The 27,015-nt window shown below is 35.8% G+C and overlaps 1 protein-coding gene across 1 annotated transcript in view; it reads left to right on the top strand.

Moving 5' to 3' along the window:
- Positions 1-623: 623 nt before the first annotated feature.
- The window catches only part of DSG1 (desmoglein 1), a 39,800-nt gene continuing 13,408 nt past the window's right edge, over positions 624-27,015 (top strand). The window contains exons 1-9 of the mRNA XM_005901041.3: positions 624-671; positions 9,495-9,530; positions 9,789-9,920; positions 11,121-11,276; positions 13,375-13,519; positions 16,331-16,497; positions 21,600-21,734; positions 22,330-22,515; positions 25,230-25,489. Coding sequence (XP_005901103.2) covers positions 624-671; positions 9,495-9,530; positions 9,789-9,920; positions 11,121-11,276; positions 13,375-13,519; positions 16,331-16,497; positions 21,600-21,734; positions 22,330-22,515; positions 25,230-25,489 — 1,265 coding nt within the window. The remainder of the gene's footprint in view (positions 672-9,494; positions 9,531-9,788; positions 9,921-11,120; positions 11,277-13,374; positions 13,520-16,330; positions 16,498-21,599; positions 21,735-22,329; positions 22,516-25,229; positions 25,490-27,015) is intronic.

Genomic DNA, 27,015 nt, shown 5'->3' with positions numbered 1-27,015 from the left:
CTCACTCCTAACATTAGCAGAGTTTCTGTCTCTTAAAAATAGTTCAGAAAATGACTGTTTCCTAACATCCACTGAAATGGAAAGTTTATAATGTTCTACTGTGACCTGAAGGTCTGGCAATGAACGTGGGTCACAGAATCCTCTTTGAATAGTATAAACATTCAGACTCCACTTCCCTTTTCAATATGGGAAGAAGCTGAACAACCTGTAAATAGAGCCTAGGGTGAAAAACCCCTATCCGTTGTACAGCTCTTCACACTTCTGATCATTCTAAATGCCTGCCACTGGAAACCTTCAGTAAAGGGGTGAATCTTCCATGTCCCACAGAGAGCTGCCTTTCAGCTGGAAGAGGGTGTGTCCCTAAGTTTTTACCTGCGAGCAATGATGATCCTGTTAAGCATTTCAGGGAGACCAGCCCAAGTTTTTAGGGTGGGGATCTAGACAGGTTATACGTACCTTCAGTCCTGCTCCCAGAGAAGGCAGAAACACCTCAAAGCCTGCATGTAAGAACATCTACTGAGAAATTATTTTTAAGCAGACATCAGCTGAGTGGGGGGAAGAGAAAGAACAGAGAAGAAAAAACAAAACTCCCTCGATCTTGGATGTAAGAGAACCCAGCAGCGATGAACTGGCCCTTCTTCAGAGCAGCTGTGGTGCTGTTCATTTTCCTGGTAAGTGAATCCTGTTAAAAAGTTTCCATCATCGTTCTCATGGTAAACAAGGGAGAACTTTTAGGAAAATGTTATTTTGTGTTATTTCTAACCTAAACCCATTAAAAGTTTATGCTAATGATAAGGTGATTTTTATGGACTAGATTTTTAAATAGTGTTTCTCTCCTTAATTGAAGACTGCAAGATCATATTAGTGCATCAGTGTCAACTCACCATATCACATCTCTGACATCGAAGTCATTGCCAAGTCATGCCGGGGAAATACTGAACTTGGGAAAGTCAGATCACTACTTAATAGCCTTCTGTTGTTCAAATTCTCTTTTGCAGCTGGGCTTTGAAAACTAATCTCACAGGTGTATCTTGGTTTTTAATCTAGACATTTTCCCATACTTTTGGTATCTTTGCTGGTAGATTCACTATAGTTTTTAAAATGTAAAAATAAGATCCATATAAATTAAAATCATAGCTGTTTGTAACTGGCTTCACCACCCAGTCTCATCAGTTCTGTATGTGGTTGGGGGTTCATATCACTAATATCAGACGTCCCACACTTCTAAACTGTAATTTTATTTAAAACATTTATTTAATTTCAAAAAGAATGCCAGTATGGGAGATTTATAAATGACATAGTAGGTGAAGGAATGGCTATAATTAAGGAATAAGTATAATTATTATGATAATGGTTCTTACTACTGGAAAGTCAGTAATGACCATGAGACAAAAGTTGTATGTTTGATGATCAGAGAAACTATAACAAAATACTTTATTATTGCAACCCTACACTTTTTTAGTCTTCTCTCTTTAGAGACGACTTCTAAGTGCAGCACTAGTGAGTTGTATCAACTTCTCTTGTGTTGAAAATTGAAAATTGTAGTCTCTCTCACAATAATGTTAATCTAATACAAAGAGGCAAATGCCAGGTAAATCGTGTCTTCCAATTTGGCAGGATGTAGTGCTGTGGTGAATATGTGTCTCTACTTGCTTCATTTTTGAACTGGATTTTTGGGTGTCTATAGTAACAAGTGAGATCTTTGATTCAACATATGCTGGTTAACTTGAATTCACTTTATTAATTGAGAGGCCATAACCAGTGGATTTATTAATAAATGAGCATCAGTAAGTGGTCGCTATATAGTTCCAAACTGCCCTTCAAACATTAGCCTTATTCCAGGGACTTGATACTGAGAATTTCATAATTTGCGACATGGCAGGGATTAATGAGTACCACACAGTATGTCATTTGAACATAGGAGTGTTTGTTAATTATGAAATAAGAAAATACTTTTGTTTTTAATTTCATATAAATTTGATCTAATTCAGGTCCATTATCGTGTCAGCTGATTAAAGTTTATTCAGATGCTTATGTATTTTCATTGAATCTATAAGATGCCTTTTTAAATTTTAATGATTATTTCTAATTAATTACATCCTATAAAGTTCCTTTAAGTAGCCATTTGTATCTCGTCATTCTTCAGTACAGCATATCATTTTATCAAAACCATATATTTTCATGTAACTTTCTCTCTTTGTAGAGAGATTTCTGGGCCTTTGTCCTTTATTTTCTGAGTCTGGATTGTTTTTGCCTGTTTGCATGTGAATCATTTGTTTGTTTTTTTGCCATATTTTACTTTGGAATCAATCATAAGTTTCTCATACACATTAGGAAATTATTTCTTAAAGAACTTATTTTATAAAGAATTGAAATCTTTCATTTAAAATATCATAACTTTTTTTAAAAATTTCACTTTCTAAGGTTTAGAAAAATCACGTTATTTCTACTACTGATTTTACCAGATGATCTGGATAAATATCCTTTGGAGTTATCCAATCTATTTTTGCTTTAAAATACTGTTTCTGAATGTGAACCATCACTATAGCAAACTTTTCTGCTACACTTATTCTGAATGTTTGATTTTGCCAATTAAAAAAAAAGAAAAAATCTATATAAAGTCTTTATATTCTCTGCTCAAAACTGGTAAGTGAAAATCTACATTAAGGAGCATATTTGGGCAATTTTGAAAACTTTTAAGACATTTAAACTGATAACTATCTTTAATGCAAAGCCACTGAGAGCTAGGCAACCATGTATTACAAGTATGCTGTGTAATCTGCTCAATGTTCCTTTAAGTTTCAAGACTTTGTTCAAATTAGAGGGTTAGATCAGGGAGAATAAAGCAGAAGAAACTTCTTATGGAGGCCAAGCTTGCCACAGGACTATTCAATTATTTAGGCAAGATGCCTGAACAGACACTAGCTTACAGCTGTTATAACATTGCAGGCCAAAGAAATGTTATTAATGCTACATTTATTTTTCTTTCTTTCTTTCTTTTTGTTTCCATGAGATTGGTGTGAATATGGGTGGTTAGCAGGGGCCTTGGGGTGGTTAGAATGAGTTCTACACCAGAAAACAAAGTTAACTTTGTATCAAATATAAGAAATCTTTGTGAGTGGCTGTAACTGTGGTATAAGGGATGGCATGGTGACTGTGAAAAAGCAAAGTAGAACCAATAGAATTTTATAGTTCAATTGATTTCTAAAACTAGCTTTGCAACTTCACCAGGTCCAATCAATCAACTCAAATCAATACAGATATCAAGGCATCTTTTTCTATAAAAGTCAACTTCTGCAGCATACACTCAAAGAACAAATAAACTCATCTTTACTACCAAGAATGATTGATTTCTTCAGTTGATCATACCAGCCTCACTTCTCCTCTTTCCATGGTTAATACTTCCCTCAAAAAAAAACTGCTTCTGACCACCAGATAAACTAATTCCACAGTTTGAACTTAGCTGAAATTATTAAGTATATAAGCAGGTTTTATCTGGAGTATTTCTCAAGCCCAGGGCTAAAATATACGGACTATAGTATATACTTTATTACATAGTTCATCAACTTATGTGAACCAGAATCTTGAATTTCCATAATTGTGTTTATTGATGCCTAAAGCAAGAGAAGAACTAACGAACTAGTACAGACACCACAGAAGAGAAGCAAAGGGAGGGTTCTATGCTTTCTTGTGCTCATATTACAGTGATACATATTACAGATATCAGAATTTCAGTAAAATATTTTCTAGAAGACGGAAGCGGCATTTCTGTTCACCTGTTAATTCAAATGTATAAATTGTATTTAAGCAAAATCATAATGCTCTTAAAAGCTTTGGAATTTCACAGCAGGTTTAAGATCGGCCTGTTCTTTCACTCTTATGAAAATAAAGAGTACAAAGCTGTCATCATTTAATTGGTTTGAGTTGCTACAGAATAAAATCATTTACTGTGTCTGATTAAGGCTATAGAAAAACTTAAAGAACTAGGAAATGCTAACTGGATAAATCTGATGACTTGGCTGCTAAAGGACAAAATTCACCTACTTAACAAGGCTTATGAATCTAGAAAAATAACACTGTCTATATTCCCAGAGCACTTTATTTCTGATAACTTTTCAGCTACACATTCTTCAAGAACATTGTTGTTGGCTACCTCCATGTCCTAACAGGCGCTGGCCTGACACTTGAAGAAAGAAGCACACTCGGTAGACTTACTGTGCTCCCCACAGTGAGGGAGCACCCTTCCAGAGCACTGGGTCATGTCACTCTTGCTGGCTCTGCCTGGCATGCAATGTCCTCTAATGGACTTAGGCAAGTCAAAGTGGTTTAAATGCCACTGGTTGCTGATCTCAGTTGGTCTACAAGCACAGAGCACAGCCTTGGCTAATAAACAACCACAGCTTCACAAATCAAGGGCCTGCTGCTCATGAAACTACCTGGCTGTAAGTTATTCGAGGGCAGGTTCTGTGTCTAAGTCACTTCTGTATCCTTCATAGTGCCTTGCACCGGTGTGAGATTGCTCAGTAGACATCTAATTCACAAAGAAGCGGTAAATAGGGAATACAAGAGGTAAATAGGGAGTTTGGGGGTGGTTTCTATTTTCTCCTCCCCCCACCCGCACACACACACTCCAAATAATCATGAGGGTATTACACATGAAAACAGCCACGATGAATTTTCCTGTTACTTTCATGATGCAGTATACATGTACATTTTATCTAAGGCTTGTCATAATATTTTTAGGGCTTAAATCCTTCAAAAGACTTAATAATAAAGCCCTGGTTTCAAACATCTGTTATATATTTGTCAAAGAAATAAATAAACCAATCAACAAATAAGAAGAATGACCTACCAACATGCTGTCAACTCCAGCTATGGTCCAAGTAATACAAAGGAAAGACAAAACAGGAGGTTTTTTTTAAAGAATCAATCTATCATATTTTGGCTTTATCTCAGGTTCATTCTTATGATATACATAACAGACACAAAATGTAATGCTTTAAAAACTGTCATGTGACTGTTGAAGATTAACACAATTATTAAATACAAGAAGTTGTCCTTACTACTTATTACTTTCAAGACCATTTTTACTATATGTAAAGAAATGTAAACTTCAATATCAAAAGAAAAAAATGAGCTTAATTAGAATCATTGATATTAGCATGAAATTTTGTGTCTTGTGGCTTTAAAAAATATATATATATGGATTGGTTCCTAAAATAGAGATGCAGGGAAGGTTCACTGAGGATGTGCTTTAAGTGAATTATTCACTGCTTTCTTAGAATATTTTAATTGGAAAGGGCTTTAGTCTCATATACAGAGGAGGAAACTGAGGCGCTGAATGGCTAAGTGACTCACTCCAACACCCATATCCAGTGTACAAAAGAGCTGAGATGTACTCAGCCTGACCAGTCTTCATACCTAAGTGCATCTCCATCATGGTCTCCACAGAACACATCCCCAACACATCTCATAATCCAAACTAGTCCCCTGGTTTCCCCCAAATAACCTTATCCTTGTTTTAGAGACAAAGTCTAAATTATTCAGGATAGTGCCCTTCAACTTCCCTCTCCAACCAAGTGACTTTCATCTCCAACACGTCTCCCTCTCCAAAAATATTTCCTTGCACACTATTAGTAATCTAATTCTACTATCACATCTTTCTGATTTTTTTTTTTATCACCAAATTCCTTGGGAAAGTGACTATTTTAATGTCCTTTTCCCCTCTATCTTATTCCCCAATTTCTTTCAGTCAAAAGGAACCTGTTCCGTACAACTGAAAGCATCCTATTCAAAGTCCTAGAAAACCTCAGATTTCTTCAGGAATCACTCTGCTCAGCTATTTCATATCATCTGATATGGTTCACACCCTGTCTGTCTTTCAGTTTTCCCTTCCTTTGACATCCTTGATTTTGCATGACATTTTCTTCCTGTTTTTTCAGCCACTTCTTTTTCTCCTTTTCATTTCTTATTTTTTGTCATTGTTCCCAGTTACATAAATGTCGGAATTCCCATGTTTCATTCTTATCCCCAGGCTGTTTCTTGGCTGTATTCTTGAGGGATTTCAAATTCTCCCATGATTTCAACTAAGCAAACTGAGCAGTTATTCCTCCACATATCAGGCCTGAAGCACCAATGTTCATGGCGCTGATGTGGTTTTCAAATAGCTAAGCCTCTTCACCCAGGCCCTTTTCTGGCATCTTAAACTTGCCGTGTTCTAACCTGCTAAATTCTGCTATGCCCTTGCTCCTGATCTGCCTGTTTAAAACTGCCATCGCCTGAAATTCTTCCCTCTCTTGACTCCCACGTCCCATTGGTTCTCAAGCCCTGTCAGTTCCACCCATGCGGTATCTCTCCTTTAATCTTTTCTGGTCTGTTCCCACTGCTGCCCTTCAACTCTGCATCTCCGGCCTAATTTGATGTAAAACATTCGCTGCTGGTGGCCTGTAATCACTGCCTCTTCCCTGCGGTTGGAGTAATCTTTTAAACCCACAATTTTATCATGCCTTTCCCATGATCAAAAAATTTCAATATTTTCCTACTGCACGCAGAGATTTATTGCTAGAATTGAAAAGGTAACTGTATATAACTTAGTCTACCCCTGTCATTTCACAAATGAGAAAACTAAGAGAATTCAGCAAGTACACTGAAAGCTCTCTGACCCTATGAAGTACTTGATTTCATTATTTTGCCTTTGAAAGTCCAAGAATGGCTATTTCAGAGTTTCTTGGTTTTTTTTCTAGACTCTGAGCAAATCACAGTAAGATTATGTTAACAAAACATAATTTTAAGCAGACTTGGCAGTTTTTTAATTACTAATCCAGTTGAGAGCCTGACTCTGTGGTGAAACTTGCTTGGTCTTCTGCCTGAGTTGCTATTCATGGGAAAAAGAATGACCCAGCTTCATAAAGTTGGAAGGTTTCTTAGTCATCTGGCATAGTTCTCCAAAGCAAACAGCAAGCACTGACACTTCGGTGTGGTAAGGGAAGCGCAAGACAGATAACAGATGCATACACAATTCTGTAACTACAAAGAAATGGCTCCCAGACAAATAAGATACCCCCACACCCCAGTTCCACACCTACAAATTAGAGGAAAAAGTGTTCATGCGTTCACAGGTAGCAAGAAATACATACCTGCATTATTTCAATTTGGTGCCCAAGAGGGACTCTACAATAACAATTCAGTTACTTGTCCAAAGTAACTTGGACCATTTGGGTCATTTATTTTTCTTTCTCCTCCCACCCCACGCATAGCATTACTGTTAGTGCTGCTATTATTGTATATAAGTACTCCTATTAATAATTCACAAGGATATTATGAGATTAGATTAAAATCAGAATTATTTTGAATTCTCAAAGTTGTAATAATGTCAATTCTTCATAGTATATTTTACTTGGAAATTTACTTGGAATAAGCCATCTTATATTACACATACCACAAACACAAATTTAGGCTGAATTGTTTTGGATTGTGAGTGTGTGCTCGATCACTCAGTCATATCCAACTCTTTGTGACCCAGCCAGGCTCCTCTCTCCATGGGATCTTCCAGGCAAGAATACTGGACTGGGTTGCCATTTCCTCCTCCAGGGGATTTTCCCAACCCAAGGATCAAACCCCTCTCCTGACTCTCCTGCATTGGCAGGCAGATGCTTTTATATTTAGCCCTAAATTAATATCCAAACCTCAATTTCTTCATCTGTAAAATGGAAAGAATTATAGTATTGACCACATATACTACTGAAGATTGAGTGCATGGATTCCTCTAAACACATTTTCCAATACTTAGTTATCATCCAGTAAATTGTAATGGTGATTAATGATAATGATTAACATTTGATACCATGAGTATATAATTTCTATAATAAAAACATAATCTCTTTATACTGCTGATATTAACCATTATGAATTATGGAAATTTTTTTAAAATATGCATTGGAGACTAAAATTTTATTTTAAGGGTAAAATTGAAAGTGACTATAAAAAGTAATTATTATATTTTGAAATTACTATTATTAGTATTTTTAAAATACAAACTATAATTTTCTTTTATCAGTGGTCCAGATAAAGTCTAATTATGATAAAAAGCTTTCATAATTAGCAACTCTGAAAAAAAAACAGAAGTTAAAATTTTCTTATTTGCTACTGCTGCTGCTAAGTCACTTCAGTCATGTCCGACTCTGTGTGACCCCATAGACGGCAGCCCACCAGGCTCCCCCGTCCCTGGGATTCTCCAGGCAAGAACACTGGAGTGGGTTGCCATTTCCTTCTCCAATGCATGAAAGTGAAAAGTGAAAGTGAAGTCGCTCAGTCATGTCTGACTCTTAGCGACCCCATGGACTGCAGCCTACCAGGCTCCTCCAACCATGGGATTTTCCTGGCAAGAGTACTAGAGTGGGGTGCCATTTTCTTATTTAGGGGTGAATAAAAACTAAGAATTTATACCATCTTTAACTAATTCTAAGTTAAATGTAATAAATGTAAACAAATCCTTCAAATCCACACCTAATTTTTAGATATTTTACAATGTCTTAGTATATTGATATAGTAGACTTAATATATAAATGTATGTTTTTAGAAGTGCCTTTGTCTTTAGAAAAAAATAATTTAAATTATATGTATAATTTTACACTATAAATCATATATAAAGATCAAGGCCAGAGCTAAAACTAGGGAGAGTTTTGTTTGACTAGTTCATTTGCTTGACAGGGAAATTGTTTAATGCAGGAGAAAAGATTAATGAAAGTTGCTTACACAGCATTTGTCCCTACAGTCTTGTAATTTATCTTCATTGCTGTGGAAGGATGCATTTATATCATCTGTTTTGTTTAGTGCCAGTAATAAAACATCAAATATAAAGAAAATTGTTTTGATTTCAGCACTTTTATTCTCATATTTCAAAGCAAATTAAAGATTTATCATCTTAAGATTTTCAAGAATACTCGAAAATCTTCCATCTAGAACTGGTCTGTGAAAAAGCAAACATTCCAAAGTTTTCCAGATATTTTCTGCGCTATATGCTTTCTTTACTTCAGATTTTCTTTTCTATTCCCATCTGTGGCTAGTCAGACCCCAAAACTATAGTCAAATATTTTAGTATCATTACATACTATTGAAATCACTAAATACCATCCAAGTGCTTTCAACTCTTCAGGCATAAGGTTTACTAAGAGATCTTGAGTTCCCAGCCCTCATTCTCCCTGGGTTCTAGTTTCAAATATCCTAGCTCATATGATTACAAGTATCTGTACAGGCTAAGGATGAAAAAGAAGTTAACAATAAAAAGTAATGAAAATAAGAGCAAAACTGAAAGGTAAAAACCAAACACAAAAGAATCCTTAGTAATGTCCTCAGATCTTGAGAAAGAAACCAAATCCACCTGCTAATGACCCACAAGACTGTTTAACTTTTTTTTTTTTTTAAGCAGTGGGATAACATGCATTGTAGAGCATTCAATTAAAAATTAACTCTTATGTTTATCTTATTTTTTATAGGTGGTGCTGGAAGTTAACAGTGACTTTAGAATCCAGGTAATATATAGAAAATTAATTTTTTCCAAATTAAAAGTAAAAAAATAGTTTGGGAGAAGTAATATATTTTCCAATGAAAATTTATGATGTATAAGTAAAGTTAATGTTATGCTAAAATTAATGGATTATCAAAATTACCAATAATTCCAACTAAACATCCTCTCTTTCTGAAACTGCCCTGACCTCTAAAATCTCCAGTGGAATGTGAATTATGAATAAAAGTTAATAGATACTATTACTTTGTCCTGCCCACCCCAGGTCAGGGATTATAACACTAAAAATGGCACCATCAAGTGGCACTCCATCAGGAGGCAAAAGCGCGAGTGGATCAAGTTTGCTGCAGCCTGCCGGGAAGGTGAGGACAACTCAAAGAGGAACCCGATCGCCAAAGTAAGTATCAAACCCAAAGCAAAAAACCAAAAATCAGAATGGACAGAGTTAAATTTTCAAAAGAACCTACCTTTGAAATAAATATTTTATGAGCATATCTCACTGAGAAGTTATGATACAAAACAGAACTATAGCTGTTCAGATTAGAAAAATTGAAGCCATCAAAAGTGTAAATTAAGAAATTTATCCACTTGGGTAGACAGTTGAACACTGACTCATAACATTAGTGAAATTAATATACACAATCATGTGTCACCCTAAACTCTAGATGAAAAAATACAGTGATTTAAACAATGAATTTAATGCTCAGCACATTCACAGGAACCATTTAAGTGTGTGCTCTTTCTGTCTCATAATCTTAGAATTGACTTTCTACTTTTAGCTTTCTATGAACATTCACAATGTACCCTCTTTCACATTCTCTTTTCCCTTCATTTTCCCTTATTTTCCTTTAGTAAACACCCAGTCACATGCACATGTGCACATACACACACACAGAAACATCTCCACACACAGATTCACACATACAAACATATATACATACATATACACAGATTTACACAGACATTCCCCCATGAGATTGCTTACAATCATATAATTTTTAATTTCAGAGAGACCGCTGGTTTCCATAAAATTTATTTGGGGTGGTCTCTTTGATTTTTCTGCTAATACAACTTCCTATTTTCAGAATTAAAAACTTCTACAATAGAGTTGGATAACTCTCTCTTGTCACCTACAAAAATCCTCTTAAAACTTTCTTCAAAAACTTTACATTTAAAAAAACATTTAATCAAAAGATCAAAGTTATGTAATAACATTGAGAAACTCCTTAAGAGGGTAAGGAGTTCCCTACTGGCCTCAATATTAGCACAGACATTAAAAATAATATGATCCATTTTAAATGTTGAATGAGTGAATGCATGAATGATAACTACACAGATTTAGATTTATGAGAGTGATATTTTACTTTTTTCTTATTTGGTAGAAACTAAAATTGAATTTCTTCTATTACATTGTCATTTACTGCTGAAAATACTAGAGCTGTAATTATTCCACTTATCTAGGAAAATAATTCCTATTTCCAACATTTCTCAAAAGATAACAGGATAACTCACATTCAACAATTCTCAAGAAAGATAGTTATTAAATTGTACTTTTGATTTCCTCTTTGTAATGTTTTCACCTGCGCTCTCTTTGCAGATTCACTCAGATTGTGCTGCAAACCAGCAAGTTACATACCGCATCTCTGGAGTAGGAATTGATCAACCACCTTATGGAATCTTTGTTATTAATCAAAAAACTGGTGAAATTAATATAACATCCATAGTCGATCGAGAGGTCACCCCTTTTTTCATTGTAAGTGCATGAATATGTATGTTCAGGCCTATATTACTTTGGAAATATCTTGAAGTTCAGATCATATTTATTTGATTTCAAGAGTCTCAATATTGGGCATTTTTGGTTGTCTCTTATTTCATGAGCATCCAATGCCCTGACAGAAACAGATTAAGAGAAAGAGGAGTGTTTGCTTAACAGCCTTAGCAAAAGGGCTAACCTCTCGTCAGCTCCCGTGTCAAGCTAAATGTTTGTCAAGAAGGGCAAGTGTCTAACTTACTTCTTTATCTTTAATTCAGTTGAGAATATCAGTTCCTCTTAATCCCAATGCCAAATGATGATTTCTGGAACTCCAGATGGAGCCTTTCCTGAGTGAACATACTTGATGATAAATTCATATTGCTCGACTCCCCTGAGCTCAGAATGTGCCTTGGAGAAACTTAACTCACCCTCAATGAATCTCACTCTATTCTTTACAGTCGCTGTGACAAAACTTCAAACTCTCAACCTCATTTCCACTTTATGCAGCTGACCTCATGACCCGCTTCATTAAAAAGTCTGAGGCCTTCCATCACAAACTCCCATAATTAATTCTCTCTCCTCCAGTTCAGAAATGTTCTGAATTAAATCCAAAAAAAGGATCGATTTTCTGCTTTTTCCCAATGACTTATCACAAGAGCTAGCTATTTTCCCATAATTACCTGTCCAAGAACCTTAATCAATCTACTTTGTTTTTTCATCTCTCTTCTGACTGCTCCATTGGCTGCTGATCAATTTCCATCTATCACTAGAGTCAACACTTGTTAATACTTGAAAAACAAAAATAGCGAAATTTTAATATCTTTCTTTGATCTTGTAACCTCTCCAATTCAAACCCTATAATTTCCCAAAATGTCTTCAAATAGTAATCTATGCTTGCAGGTTTTCACTCGTACTGCTTGTCTGTATGCCTCAAACTACTTTAATTCCTTAGTTTTCTATTCCATATCGGTATTCCTGCCTTGTCTCCCACAATGTTTCCCTGAAAATTCTAAATCAACATGCCAGCCTATTAGCTTCTCTTGAAACACATGCATTTTTATATGAAACACAGTAAGTTCCCTGGGCTTCCCACATAGCGCTAGTGGTAAAGAACCACCTGCCACTGCAGGAGATGTAAGAGAGGCAGATTCGATCCCTGGGTCAGGAAGATCCCCTGGCGGAGGGCATGGCAACCCAACTCCAGTATTCTTGCCTGGTTGATCCCATGGACAGAGGAGCCCAGTGGGCTACAGTCCATAGGGTCACAAAGAGCTGGACACGACTGAAGTGACTAAGCATGCACACATGCACAGTAAGTTCCCTACATACCAAAGAGTTTCGTTCTGGGAGTGCATTAAGTCCTACAAAGTTAGCCTAGGTACCCAACTAATACAATTGGCTATACAGTACTGTACTGGAATAGATTTATAATACATTTGCATCTTTGAAAGTTTGCAACTTGAAGGTTCATATGTAGGGGACTTACTGTATATCACATAGGCAAAATAGTACACGTAACACTTATGTAACACCCAGTAAGTGAAGCTGGTGTGCTGCAGTCCATGGGGTCGCAAAGAGTCGGACATGACTGAATGAATGAACAAAAACAAATAATAATATAAACACCCACATAGCTACCACTTAGCCCATGAATGCTATATTTCTTTGAAGCCCCTGTGTGACTCTCCTTTGTCATATTCTCAAACCCCATAACCCCTATTCCTAATTCCAAGCAATGAGTTTTTGCCACTTCACTTCCTTCCTCACATGAATCCTTTTTCTTGGAACACCCTGTCAATTGTCTGCTTCACCTGTTGAAATTTTCTTTGAAGATCTCTCAATCATTACATCCTCCCATGAAGTCATAGCTATTTTGTTCTTCCTTTATATAACTTATCATGTGACCTTTTCTCGAATGGGATTTTGACTTTGTGTTTGCCTCCCCTTGTAAGTACTGCTTGTGCCTACCTTTGAGTTGGAAATCATATGTCTCACTGTTCTTTTAGTTTCCCACAATACCTAAGCATAATGCTCAGAGAAAGCGAGAACTCAATAATTATGGGTTGCATCATGTAATTATTCCTCTTTTCTCTCCTAGATCTATTGCCGGGCTCTGAATTCACTGGGCCAAGATTTAGAGAAACCTCTTGAGCTTAGAGTCAGGGTTTTGGATATAAATGACAACCCTCCAGTATTTTCTATGTCTACTTTTGTAGGAGAAATAGAAGAAAATTCTAACGCAAGTAAGTAGTCTACTTTATTAAGTAAACAAGACTATTGAGTTTCCAGATCATTCTTAACAGTCAGGCATCTAGAGGTTAAACTCTGTCAAGATACTACATCACAAATGTGAAAGATAAGTTTGGAGAAGCATGTAGAACAGGAAGGCATGAGGAAGGTTCCATAATGGCTTTCCCTTCAACCATGGAAGCAGCTCCAACTGTCATACACAAGAAGCAACGCTAAAGAAATGGGAGGAACTTGCTCACACACCACCTCTGTAGTAGATTCCTAAGGAAAAATCCCAAAAGTATTTTGCACAGTGATGACAGAGGCACTGGGAAGAGAATTTAGCCTCCCAGCCTGACTACTTTGAGGGCTTCTGTGGTGGCTCAAATGGAAAAGAATCTGCCTGCAATGCAGGAGACCTGGGTTCAACCCCAGGGTAGGGAAGATCCCCTGGAGAAGGGAATGGCTACCCATTCCAGTATTCTTGGCTGGAAAATTCCATAGACAGAGGAGCCTAGCAGGCTACAGTTCATGGGGTTGCAAAGAGTCAGATATGACTGAGTGACTAACACACACACACACACTGACTACTTAAAGGGGAATCTCATCCACTTCTATTCATGTTGCTTTTTAAAAAAATTTTAACTACTTTAACTCACAGAAATCACCTCTAGACAATCTATTTGGTGTTCATAATCTTCAAGAGCTTTTTTTGACAGCAAAGAAATACAAAACGCCTACAATGCGGGAGACTGGGGTTTGATCCCTGGGTTGGGAAGATCCCCTGGGGAAGGGAAGGGCTCCCCACTCCAGTATTCTTGCCTGGAGAATTTCATGGACAGAGGAGCCTATAGTCCATGGGGTCGCAAAGAGTCGGACATGACTAACTTTCACTAAATACAAAACAAGCATTTCCCCCTTCATATATATGATTTAATAAATATACGTTTCATTTGCTTTTTATTCAAATCACCGGTTTTATGTATTTGAAATGTATTTTAAATCTAATCCTGTTTGGTCCTCCATGTGGATTTAAAGGTGACCATCTCAAGGGATGCCAGTGGAAGGGCACCAGAAAATCTAGAAACTAGATCCAGTATTTACTCTCAAGAGCTTTCACAATCTAAACGTGTAATTACTTCCTTGTGGATTACTGTTAAAGCAATATTTTAACTGCCAAATATTCAATCACTTGTGCAGATAGTGTATTAACTGCTTAGCTTACCACTGAAGATTGTCCTAAATATATCTAAAAACAGCAGAGATACTGTCTCATTTAAATTCAAAACTTAAACTTACCATAGTACTTTTAATTTTTAAGCAGTATGCTGCTGCTGCTGCTAAGTCGCTTTAGTTGTGTCCAACACTGTGCGACCCCAGACACGGCAGCACACCAGGCTCCCCCGTCCCTGGGATTCTCCAGGCAAGAACACTGGAGTGGGTTGCCATTTCCTTCTCCAATGCATGAAAGCAAAAAGCGAAAGTGAAGTCATTCATTCGAGTCCGACCCTCAGCGACCCCATGGACTGCAGCCCACCAGGCTCCTCTGTCCATAGGATTTTCCAGGCAGGAGTACTGGAGAGGGGTGCCACTGCCTTCTCCTTTAAGCAGTATAATTTCTTGTAAACTCAAATAATTCTTACATTTTAATTTTTATTTGTTAAAATATTATACCTATATTTTAAACTTTTAAAAATACTACTATAAGAAGGTTTGCTATAAAAATTTCACGAAATGTGAGTAAAAATGAAATAAAATGCATTCTTTGCTCTCCTTTGTACTATTCTTCAGAGGCAAATAGAATCACTAGTTACTTAGGTACATACTTTCTATAATCATGTAAATATATATAAACATATTTCCAAAGAAGAAACAAATGTGACCATATTTTACATACTAATCTACAGTGTGAATTTTTAAATATATTTTGAACACATTTTCATATTAGGAAATACAAGTTTCATCATTTAAGAGTTTCATGAGATTTTATTGTATGAATGCACCATAATTAATGAAATAATTGCCTCTGAAAACACTTAAAAATGCTGAAATAAATACACACAGAGATTGAGAAAGAGAGAGAGACAGGAGCTGATAGTTTATGTCTAAAGACAAGGCCAATTGTGCTTGAAACAGAGTTGAGTATAGAAAAGTCTAGTTTATGAACGCTTGCAGCTTTTCACATTCTCCAGCATCCTTCATCAAAACTACCAATAAGATTACTGGAAAAGGTGAAGAACAGGTGCAGAATGTAATTACATATGCATCTCTTTAAACCTGCTAGATACCTTGCACTTTCCTAGAGACCACGCAAAATAGAATAATAAAATATATTTATTGAATGTGTATTATTCAGTAGGAACTTCACATAATTTTATTTCATATAACTATTTCTTTCATGAACTCAGTGAGGACAATCCAATTGCATCCCCATTTATAGATGTGGAAACTGAGGCCAATATCACATAGCTAGAAAGTGCTGTAGTTGGGAGAGTTGGTCTGTCCTTATATCACATTGTTTCACCATAGAAGCCTTTAAAAAATAATTATACTAGAATAAGAAATGTAAAAGCAGAAGAAAATATTTCCTTGTTTTTTAAATACCAGTAATGTCTAAAGTTCCTGGCAAAATGTGATCTTTTCATCAAGACAAAGGTATAGAAAAGGAGCTAAGACATTGATATGTTGAAAAAATAGAAAGGGGAAATGGTGGAGTTCCCATTACATGGACTAACTAACCATAACACTTTTTTGGGAAAGCAGTATACTATATTACAACAAAAATGCAAATTGTCCATTTGCAATCAATTTTTCTTGATTTCTAGATACACTGGTGATGGTACTCAATGCTACTGATGCAGATGAACCAAATAATTTGAACTCAAAAATAGCCTTCAAGATCATAAGACAAGAACCCTCAGATTCACCGATGTTTATTATCAACAGATACACTGGAGAAATTCGAACAATGAATAATTTTCTAGACAGAGAGGTATTTTTTTTTTCTTTTCAGTGGGTTGTAGTTTCAATGGAACTGATTCTAAAAGCAAGAGTTCTAAGAAAAAGAAATGAAAAAGAAAACAATAGTTTAAAATTTTGATTATATAACCTTTTCACATAATGGGAACAACATAAGAAATATCTGTGAGATGAAGAAAATAATTCCTCAAATAGATTTTATACTCATTTCTCATTTAATTTACTGAATTTGTCTCAATTTGAAAACTACATTCTAAAAGTACACCTACACAAGGCAGATGTAAAAGCTCTATTTTTTCTAAGTATGTTCTACAGTGAAATAAATTTAAGAAACAATTGCTGTAATGTGCCCCATCTTGGTGAGTCACAATGCAGGTGAACACAATAGAAGCCCCAAGAATTTTTACAGATTAAGAAACTTGCTTACCTTTCTTTTTTGTTTTGTTTGCTTATCTTTCTTTAATCCAGCCTATCACAGGCTCATTTGACAAGAGAACTCTTTTTTCCCTTTTCTCTTCCTATATCTCACATACTGACAGTCCACTGATTACTTTGGGAAATGACTCATAGAATCAGAATAATGGAGAGGAATTTAGTAACATCCAGACCAGTCTATTCACTTACAAATCAAAAAATAATTACTGATTGTTACCAAATTAGAATCAGTGTCACATGGTTTCTATAATACCACATGGTCCCTTGATTTAATTTTAAAATAGCAACTTTTCATTATTTTTTTAATATTGATAGAATATAACTGATGTGCATAATTTCAGGGTTATAAATAAGGAAATTTTATTTTATACTTGATATTTAATTAAATTTTAAGTACTATAGCTATTTTAAAATGACCATCTCCCTGCTAATGATTCAGGATTTAGGATAAATCAGATTATTTTAGTGCTCTATAATAACCCAAATGCCATCAGTTTCCAGGTTATCACTATGTCCTTTATTACTTGTTTGAAAATTACCATCAGAAGAAATTGACTATTTAGCTGTTTTCTCCCTCTCAAACTTTCTTAAGGAGCCCAGTGGGATAACTTTAACATGAAAAGAGTTGTAATGGTGAAGAACTCTAAACAATAAAGGAACTGTGCAGTCACTGGCAAGCCACTAGAGTACATATAATAAATTATTTTATTATAATTTTAGTCTATATTGGAGTATAGTTAATTAACAATGTTGCATTTGTTTTAGGTGTACAGCAAAGTGATTCAGCTATACACATACATGTATCTATTCTTTTTCAAATTCTTTCCCATTTAAATTGCTACATGATATTGAGCACAGTTCCCTGTGTTACAAAATGGGTCCTTGTTGGTTATCTATTTTAAATATAGGAGTTTGTACAAGTCAATCCAAGACTCACAATCTATCCTTCCCCAACCTACCCTTCCTTCCTGGTAACCACAAGTTTGTCCTCTAAGTCTGTGAGCCTGTTTCCCCTTGGTAAATATGTTCATTTGCATCATTTTTTTTTTTTTTTAGATTCCACATATAAGCAATATCATATGATATTTGTCTTTCTCTGTCTGACTTACTTCACTTAGTATGATCATCTCCAATTTCATCCATATTGCTGAAAAGGCATTATTTCTTTCTTTTTAATGGCTGAGTAATATTCCATTGTACGATTATACCACATCTTTTTTACCCATTCATTTGTCAATGGACATTTAGGTTGCTTCCATGTCTTGGTCATTGTAAACAGCACTGCAATGAACATTGGGGTGCATGCATCCTTTCAAACCATGTTTTTCTCTGGATACATGCCCAGGAGTGGGAATGCTGATTATACAGCAGCTCTATTTTTAGTTTCTTAAGGAACTTCCGTATTTTTTTCATAGTGACTGCAGCAATTTACATTCCCAGCAACAATGTAGGAGGGTTCCCTTTTCTCTATACCCTCTCCAGCATTTACTGTGTGTAGATTTTTTGATGATAGCCATTCTGGCTGGTGTGAGGTAATATCTCAATGTAATTTTGATTTGCATCTTTCTAATTTTTAGTGATGCTAAGCATCTTTTCATGTACTTTTGGCCATCTGATGTCTTCCTTGAATATATGTCTACTTAGATCTTCTGCCCATTTTTTGATTGGGTTGTTTGTTTTTTCATATATAGAGCTACATGGGCTGTTTGTAAATTTTGGAAACTAATCCCTTGTTGATCAAATCATTTTCTCCCAGTCTCTGGGTTGTCTTTTCATTTTGTTTATGGTTTCCTTAGCTGTGCAAAAGCTTTTGAATTTATTTAGGTTTCACTTGTGTATTTCTGTTTTTATTTTTTTTATGGAAGGATAATTGCTTTACAGAATTTTGTTGTTTTCTGTCAAACTTCAATATGAATCAGCCATAGGTATACATATATCCCCTCCCTTTTGAACCTCCCTCCCATCTCCCTCCCCATCCCACCCCTCTAGGTTGATGACAGAGCCCCTGTTTGAGTTTCCTGAGCCATACAGTAAATTCCCGTTGGCTATCTATTTTACATATGGTAATGTAAGTTTCCACATTACTCTTTTCATACATCTCACCTTCTCCTCCCCTCTCCCCGCGTCCATAAGTCTGTTCTCTATGTCTGTTTCTCCATTGCTGTCCTGTTATTTTTGTTATTTCCATTACTATATGAGATGGCTCAGAAAAAAATATTGCTGAAATTTATATGAAAGACTGTTCTGCCTATGTTTTCTTCTAAAAGTTTTATAATATCCAGTCTTACATTTAAATAATCTATTTTGTGTATGATGTTATTTTTGTGTATGATGTTAAAGAATGTTCTAGTTTCATTTTTTACATGTAGCTGTTCAGTTTTCTCAGCACTGAACACCTCTTAATATTGAAGAGACTGTCTTTCCTCCATTGTAAAGTCTTGCTTCTTTTGTTGTAGATTAACTGATCATAGGCACATGGATTTACTTCTGGGTTTCTATCTGGTTCCATTGATCTATGTTTCTATTTTTGTATCAGTTACATACTGTTTTGATGACTGTACCTTTGTAGTATGGTCTGAAGTCAGGGAGTCTAATTTTCCTAGCCCCAATTTTGTCAAGAGAGCATTGGCTTTTCAGGATCTTTTGTGTCTCCATACAACTTTTAAGATTTTTTGTTCTTGTTTTGTGAAAAACACCATTGGTGATTTCGTAGGAATTGCATTGAATTTGTAGATTCCCTTGGGTAGTGCAGTCATTTTGACAATACTGATTCTTCCAATTCAGGAACATGGTATATTCTTCCATCTGTTTGTGTCATCTTTGATTTCTTTCATCAGCACCTTATAGTTTTCAGAGTACAGGTCTTTTGTCTCCTTAGGTAGGTTTATCCCCAGGTATTTTATTCTTTTTGATGTGATGAGAAATAAAATTATTTAATTTCTCTCTCTGAGCCTTCATTGTGAGAGTATAGATTTCATTGTGAGAGCAACAGATTTCTGTGTATTAATTTTGTATGCTGCAACTTTACCAAATACATTGATGAGCTCTAGCTTTCTGGTGGCATCTTTGGGATTTTCTATATATAGTATCATGTCATCTGCAAATAGTGACAGTTTTACTTTTTCTTCCCCAATTTGGATTCAGTTTATTTCATTTTCTCTGATTGTTGTGGCTAGGACTTCCAAAACTATGCTGAGTAAAGGTGGCAAGAGTGGATATCCTTGTCTTGTTCCTTTGTTCCTGATCTTAGAGGAAATATTTTCTAGCTTTTCACCACTGAGTAGGATTTTAGTTGTAGTTTTATCATATTTGGCCTTTATTATGTTGAGGTATGTTCCTTCTATGCTCACTTTATGAAGAGTTTTATCATAAATGGGTGTTGAATTTTGTCAAAAGCTTTTCTTTTGATGATGATGACAATGAAGATGATCATATGTTTTTATTCTTCAATTTGTTGATGTGAAGTATCACACTAATTGATTTGCAGGTACTGAAAATTCTTTGCATCCCTGGGATAAATCCCTCTTGATCATGGGGTATAATCCTCTTAATGTATTGTTGGATTTGGATTGCTAGTATTTTGTTGAGGATTTTCATGTCCATTTTCATCAGTGATATGGGCCTATAATTTTCTTTTTTGTGGTATCTTTGTCTGGTTTTTGTAAGAGGGTGATGGTGGCCTCATAGAATAAGTTTGGGAATATTCCTTCCCCTGCAATTTTTTGGAATAGTTTCAAAAGAATAGGTGTTAACTCTTCTCTAAATGTTTGATAGAATTCACTGGCAAAGCCATCTGATCCTAGACTTTTATTTGTTGGGAGTTTTAAAATCACAGTTTCAATTTTAGTACTTGTGACTAGTCTGTTTATATTTTCTGTTCCTTTCTGGTTCAGTCTTGGGAGACTGTACCTTTCTAAGAACTTGTCCATTTATTCCAGGTTGTCCATTTTTTGGTGTACGGTTGCTTGTAGTACTTTCTCATGATTTCTGTGGTATCCATTGTTACCTCTCTTTTTTTCATATCTAATCTTATTAATTTGAGGCCTCTCCCTTTTTTTCAGAGCAGATATTCTTAACCTGGGATTTGTGGAGAGCCCTCAAGACATCTCTAACTATGAATCCTCTAAAAGTATATGAACTTTGAGTGAGGATGCACACATACATATATCTAGAAAAGGCTTCATGGCTTTTACCAGCTTCTAAAAATTTAAGCACCATCGAATAGAATCAAGAAAACAGATCATCAGTAACTGTACTGCCACATCCTGGCACTCCCCAGAAATGCAAACATTTGCTATCTCTTTATTCTACTTGCACATTCAGGGGCTAATAATTTAGGTACAGAATTTTCATTCTATAAATTCCTGGTAAACAATCTCTCCCCTCCTGACAATTTTGGTCTGCTTCGTCCTTTATATTATTTTTCAGCATATAATAAGGAATGAGGGCTTTTAAATATTTTATCTTCTTTTAAATAATGCTGTATAGACATTGTTGGGAATAGAAGTGGCAACTTCATATAAATTGATGTGAGATTTGTGAATTTTCAACATTCTGTGTTACTTCTATCTTCATCATAGATTTATGCAAATGTTGAGCCAACATTTTAAAAGATCTTTGTACAGGACAAAATAAGAACTGTCTACATCAACTGTGATATTGTTTGTTGTGTCTTTTTAGCAATATGGCCAGTACTCTCTAGCTGTAAGAGGCTCAGACCGAGATGGTGGGGCAGATGGTATGTCAGCAGAGTGTGAATGCAACATTAAAATCCTCGATGTCAATGATAACATTCCATACATGGAACTGCCAACAGTAAGTAATAGTCCTTGAATTTTTTTAAAGTATTTGTTTATTTGGCTGCACCTGGTCTTAGTTGCAGCATGTGGGATCTAATTCCCTGACCATGGATTGAACCTGGGCCCCCTGCATTAGAAGCTTTCAGTCTTAGCCACTGGACCAACAGGGAAGTCCGAGAGTTTGGGGTGTGTGTGTGTGTGTGTGTGTGTGTGTGTGGCACCGTACAGCATGTGGGATCTTAGCTCCCCAGCCAAGGATCAAACCCCTACCCTCTGCACTGGAAGACGGAGTCTCAGCCACTGGACCACCAGCAAAGTCCAGTCCTTGAATTTAATAACTTTAGTTTCCTTACCTTCTAAAATTTGTTCTAACAATTCTCTTTACAGATGTAGTTATTTTTAAGTCATAAGACAAAGGTACACACATATTTCATCTCGTGTTTGTTTACATAATACATATGAAAAAAACCCTTATTTGAACAATGAAAAGTCAGACCACAAACATGGATCCCCTTTCTATATCATGAATAACTATAAACATTCTATATAAAACTAGTATAATTCTCTTTCTCACATAGTTTGTGCTAAAATATTTTTACTTCTTGTTTCAGCAATCCATAAGCATTGAAGAAAATTCTCTGAATTCAAATTTGCTCCAGATTAGAGTAATAGATTTGGATGAGGAGTTCTCAGCTAACTGGATGGCAGTCATTTTCTTCATCTCCGGAAATGAGGGGAATTGGTTTGAAATAGAAATGAATGAAAGAACAAATGTGGGAACTTTAAAGGTTGTTAAGGTATGGTACCCTATTATATTATATCCTATCCAATAGTTTGTTTTCTTAGCTTTTTTTCAAAGTGGTAATCTTAAAATGATGTTGACACTTCACAAACTTGAATGGGTAAAATAAAAATTACTGTGTTTTAGGGTTATATATGATATAGAGCCTTTTATAGAGAGTTTTTCTGCTTATATCATTTCATAAAAATAGGCACTGAAGTTTTTACTTGGAACTCTTTCCTATCAATACAGTATTCCCTCATGGATCATATAAAGGGAAAGCATTTTTAAACATGAATCTTGTTTTATGCTTGCAACGATAATTGATTAATCCTTTCAGTTTGAAGAATTTTATTTTTAAGCAGATTCAACATTGCCTAAAAAAAGGTATCCCTGTCAATACTATACATCAATTATTATTCACTAACAATATTCATCATATGAATTAAAAGTTGTTAGTTTATCAGAGTTTTTTTACAAAATTAAAATTAGACTACAGTCCATGGAATTCTCCGGGCCAGAATACTGGAGTGAGTAGCCATGCCCTCCTTCCTTCAGGGGATCTTCCCAACCCATGGATGGAACCCATATCTCCCACATTGTGGGTGGATTCTTTACCAGCCTAGCCACCAGCGAAGCCCAAGATTACTGGAGTGGGTAGCCTATCCCTTCTCCAACAGATCTTTCCAACCCAGGAATCAAACCAGGGTCTCCTGCATTGCAGGCAGATTCTTTACCAGCTGAGCTACAAGGGAAGCCCACTGTAATTGTAGGATTATCAAATTCTCATCTCACATTGGCTGCTGACCCAGGCTTATTACAGACATACATACACTAAAGATTTGGTCCAGATCATCCCAGTCAACAGAGTTCTTCTGTGTCTCCACTACATTATTTATCCACCAATTTAACTGCAGTAGAATTTTCTCTGAGATTCAATGAGGAAAAATGTCTGACTCCTAGACAGTCGACAGTGAAAGTTTCACCCTCTGCTGTTAGACTTGTCAGTCAATTTTTTTAAATCTGCAATAGCTGTGCATGAATTGTATCTGATGAATGCAACACGTATTCCTCATGGTAAAATGCAATCCTCTTTCAACTATTTCCTTCCTTCAAAATTGCCCTGGGAAATGAACTCCTGAGGAATTGTGTCCCTATAGGAATGTGTGATCATTTGTCTCATGTCTTCATAAAGGTCACCATACCTAGAGCTTCCATTCACTTAGTCATTGCACACATGCCTTAGTTTATTCTCTATAGTATCCCTGCAAATTAGATTCTATGCCCACATTACAAATAAATATACTGAGGTTCAGAGAGAGTTTGTAACCTGCTCAGTTCTCATCTCTAGTAAGTGGGACAACTGATATTCAAACCTCGGCTTCTCTAGCTATTAAGTTTACATTCTTTTTTCCACTATCCTATCTAGAATTCCATGCTGGGAAAACTGAGTCCTAATCTATTACACCCCAAACTATGATGTTACTTTAGAAAATTGATTTATCTATCTGGCCTCAATATCTCTATCTGTAAAATGGGATTAATGTTGATTTTTCTCCCAGATGTGTGTGACATCATGTATCAATTTTTTGTTAGGATTATATGCATGTAATAAGTGCATAGAGCTTCCCTGGTAGCTCAGTCAGTAAAGAATTTGTCTGCAGTGCAGGAGACTCACGTTCGATCCCTAGGTCAGGCAGATCCCCCTGGAGAAGGAAATGGCAATCTACTCCAGTATTTTTGCCTGGAAAATCCTATGGACAGAGGAGCCTGGTGGGCTACCTTCCATGGGGTCGCAAGAGTTGAACATGACTTAGTGACTGCTGCTGCTGCTGCTACTGCTAAGTCGCTTCAGTTGTGTCCGACTCTGTGCGACCCCATAGACGGCAGCCTACCAAGCTCCCCCGTCCGCCACAATAAGTGCATATGATGTGTATATACACATAATTTTATAACCATTCTTGGAGTTGCAAATAGAGATAATATTAGAGCAAAGACTGAAAATTTTAGCTAACTGGAGCGCTCAATGTGTGAATTGATGGTCATCTAATCTACTCTTGTGAAAATTTAGAAAAATGTAGTTGGTATTTACGTGCATACTGCATAGTTGTGGATTATATGAGTAGTGGATTTTGACATTATCTTTCATAATGAAAATGACTATAATTTTATAATGTAAAATGAATTTTTTCCTGGATATATTGAATAAACTATGGATTTCATTATTTACATATTATATTCTATTATTTGATTTATTGAAAGAAATCACATATACAAAATAAAATTTCTTGTAAATAGTTCTTTATGGATAAAATCAGTCAAATGATTGAGACTAGATATATTTGGCCCATTCTTTGTAATAAATAGGGCTATTTTCTGAGAAACGTGAAATGATAGCAACTAACATAAGCTGTCTTTGCACTACAAAATCAATGGATTTGACCATCTGTATTATTTAAAATTTTTTAATTTGGTGGACAGTTAGAACTCACACATTTTTAACTTTTTCAACAAAGGATCTAAGACTACTGGATTTTTTTTCTTACTGTATTTTCATGTGTTTGTATTGAATTGAACATAAAGTAAGAATAGATTGTGTATTTATATGTATTTATATTTTATTAAAGAAAAAGATATAAGAATTTCTTTTGCCTCTAATCAAAGAATTTCTCTTTCCTCTAGAATGCTTTTTCTCCTTCTATTAAAACCATTTCACTCTGTATTTTCTAGCCCCTAGATTTTGAAGCTATGAATAATCTGCAACTTAGTCTTGGTGTTAGAAATAAAGCTGAATTTCATCAATCAATTATGTCTCAATATAAACTCACAGCAACTGCAATCTCTGTGACCGTGTTAAACGTAGTTGAAGGCTCAGTGTTCCGTCCAGGTTCAAAGACATTTGTAGTAAATAGTAATATGGGACAAAACTATAAAATAGGAGAGTATGTAGCTTGGGATCTCGACGCAAATCGGCCTTCAACAACTGTTAGGTAAGATTGATTTTTTCCACCTAATTTTCACCACATATTGAACTGTATCTGAATTAAAATAGTTTTCACTATTTCTGAAATTCAATCATATAACATACAAACTGGTGAACTGCTACTTAATTTAGAGTGTTTAAGAAAGTATAAAAATCTGTGAAAAATGTAAGATGGAAAGTGTGAAGGTTTAAAATGTGAAAATAATTGTATCTTGAAAGTTTGACACTCCTGTGTTTATATATTTTATTGATCAGTTAGCTGATTTCCACATATCATGGTATTCCCCTTGGAAGATTTGATGGATTGATTTTCCCATTGCAAATCCACCCATTGAAATCAATTAGATTTAGCTAACTCATATCAGTTACTTTCTTACTTTAATTAGCACTTAATATTGGTCAACAATAACCTTAATATGAATAGGTTGGTTACATTAAGGAAAAGGTCATGCTTTGTAGTTTTTTTTAAACTCTACATATCCAAATGTTTCTACTTGATCATGAAAAATCACTGTATTATATGTGCACATGTATTTTGAAAAGTTCCTGTAGTCAAGAACAATGGGGGGGTGGAAAGACCTCACAAATGAGTTTTAAAAGTTTTTGCTCTGTAGTCAACTCACTCCATACGAGTATTATAGCTCTCAACACACTGTGCCATTACTTTTTTTTTTTTTTTTTAATGTTATTGGAATATAGTTGCTTAAGGCTTCCCAGGTGGCTCAGTGGTAAAGAATCCAGTTGCCAATGCAGGAGAAGCAAGAGATGTGGGTTCAATCCTTGGGTCGGGAAGATCCCCTGGAGGAGGGCATGGCAACCCATATTCTTGCCCCAGTGGAGAATTCCATGGACAGAGGAGCCTGGTAGGCTTCAGTCCATGGGGACATAAAGAGCTGGACACGACTGAGCGATTGAGCAGGAGCTGGAGCATGTTGCTTTCATGTTAGCTTCTACTATACAGCAAAGTGATTCAGCTAAACATATACATATATCCCTTCATTTCTGGTTTCCTCCTCACAGGTGACCACAGACTACTGCCTAGAGTTCCCTGAGCTATACAGTAGCTTCTCATTAGTTACCTATTTTATACATGGTATCAATAGAGTATATATGTCAGTTCCAATCTCCTAATTCATCACACCCCTCCTTCCACCTTGGTATCCATACATCTGTTCTCCATATCTGTCTCTATTTCTGCTTTATAAATAAGATCATCTACACGAATTGTTTTCAGATTCCACATACAGGCATTACTATCTACGGTCTTTGCACCACCATTGCTGATAAGCTCTCTTGTACTCCACAGATGTGAGTTCACTGAGGGAAGACCACACCCCTACCTCTGACTCCTTTCCAAGTTCTATTCCCCACGATTAGCACAATGCCCAACACAGAGAGTTCTCTAACCAATGTATGTCTAACAAACATATAAATGGAAGGAAAACTTCAAAGTCAAGGATGAGGAGAGGAAGAGAATAGAGAATAGGATAGAGGTGCAAGACAAGGATGGAGTTTGGAATCCACAAGAAATCC

This window comes from Bos mutus, chromosome 24 (assembly GCF_027580195.1).
Source record: "Bos mutus isolate GX-2022 chromosome 24, NWIPB_WYAK_1.1, whole genome shotgun sequence".
Taxonomy (NCBI): Eukaryota; Metazoa; Chordata; class Mammalia; order Artiodactyla; family Bovidae; genus Bos; species Bos mutus.
Note: the sequence above shows the minus strand (reverse complement) of the source record. Positions and strands in the feature narration are given on the sequence as shown.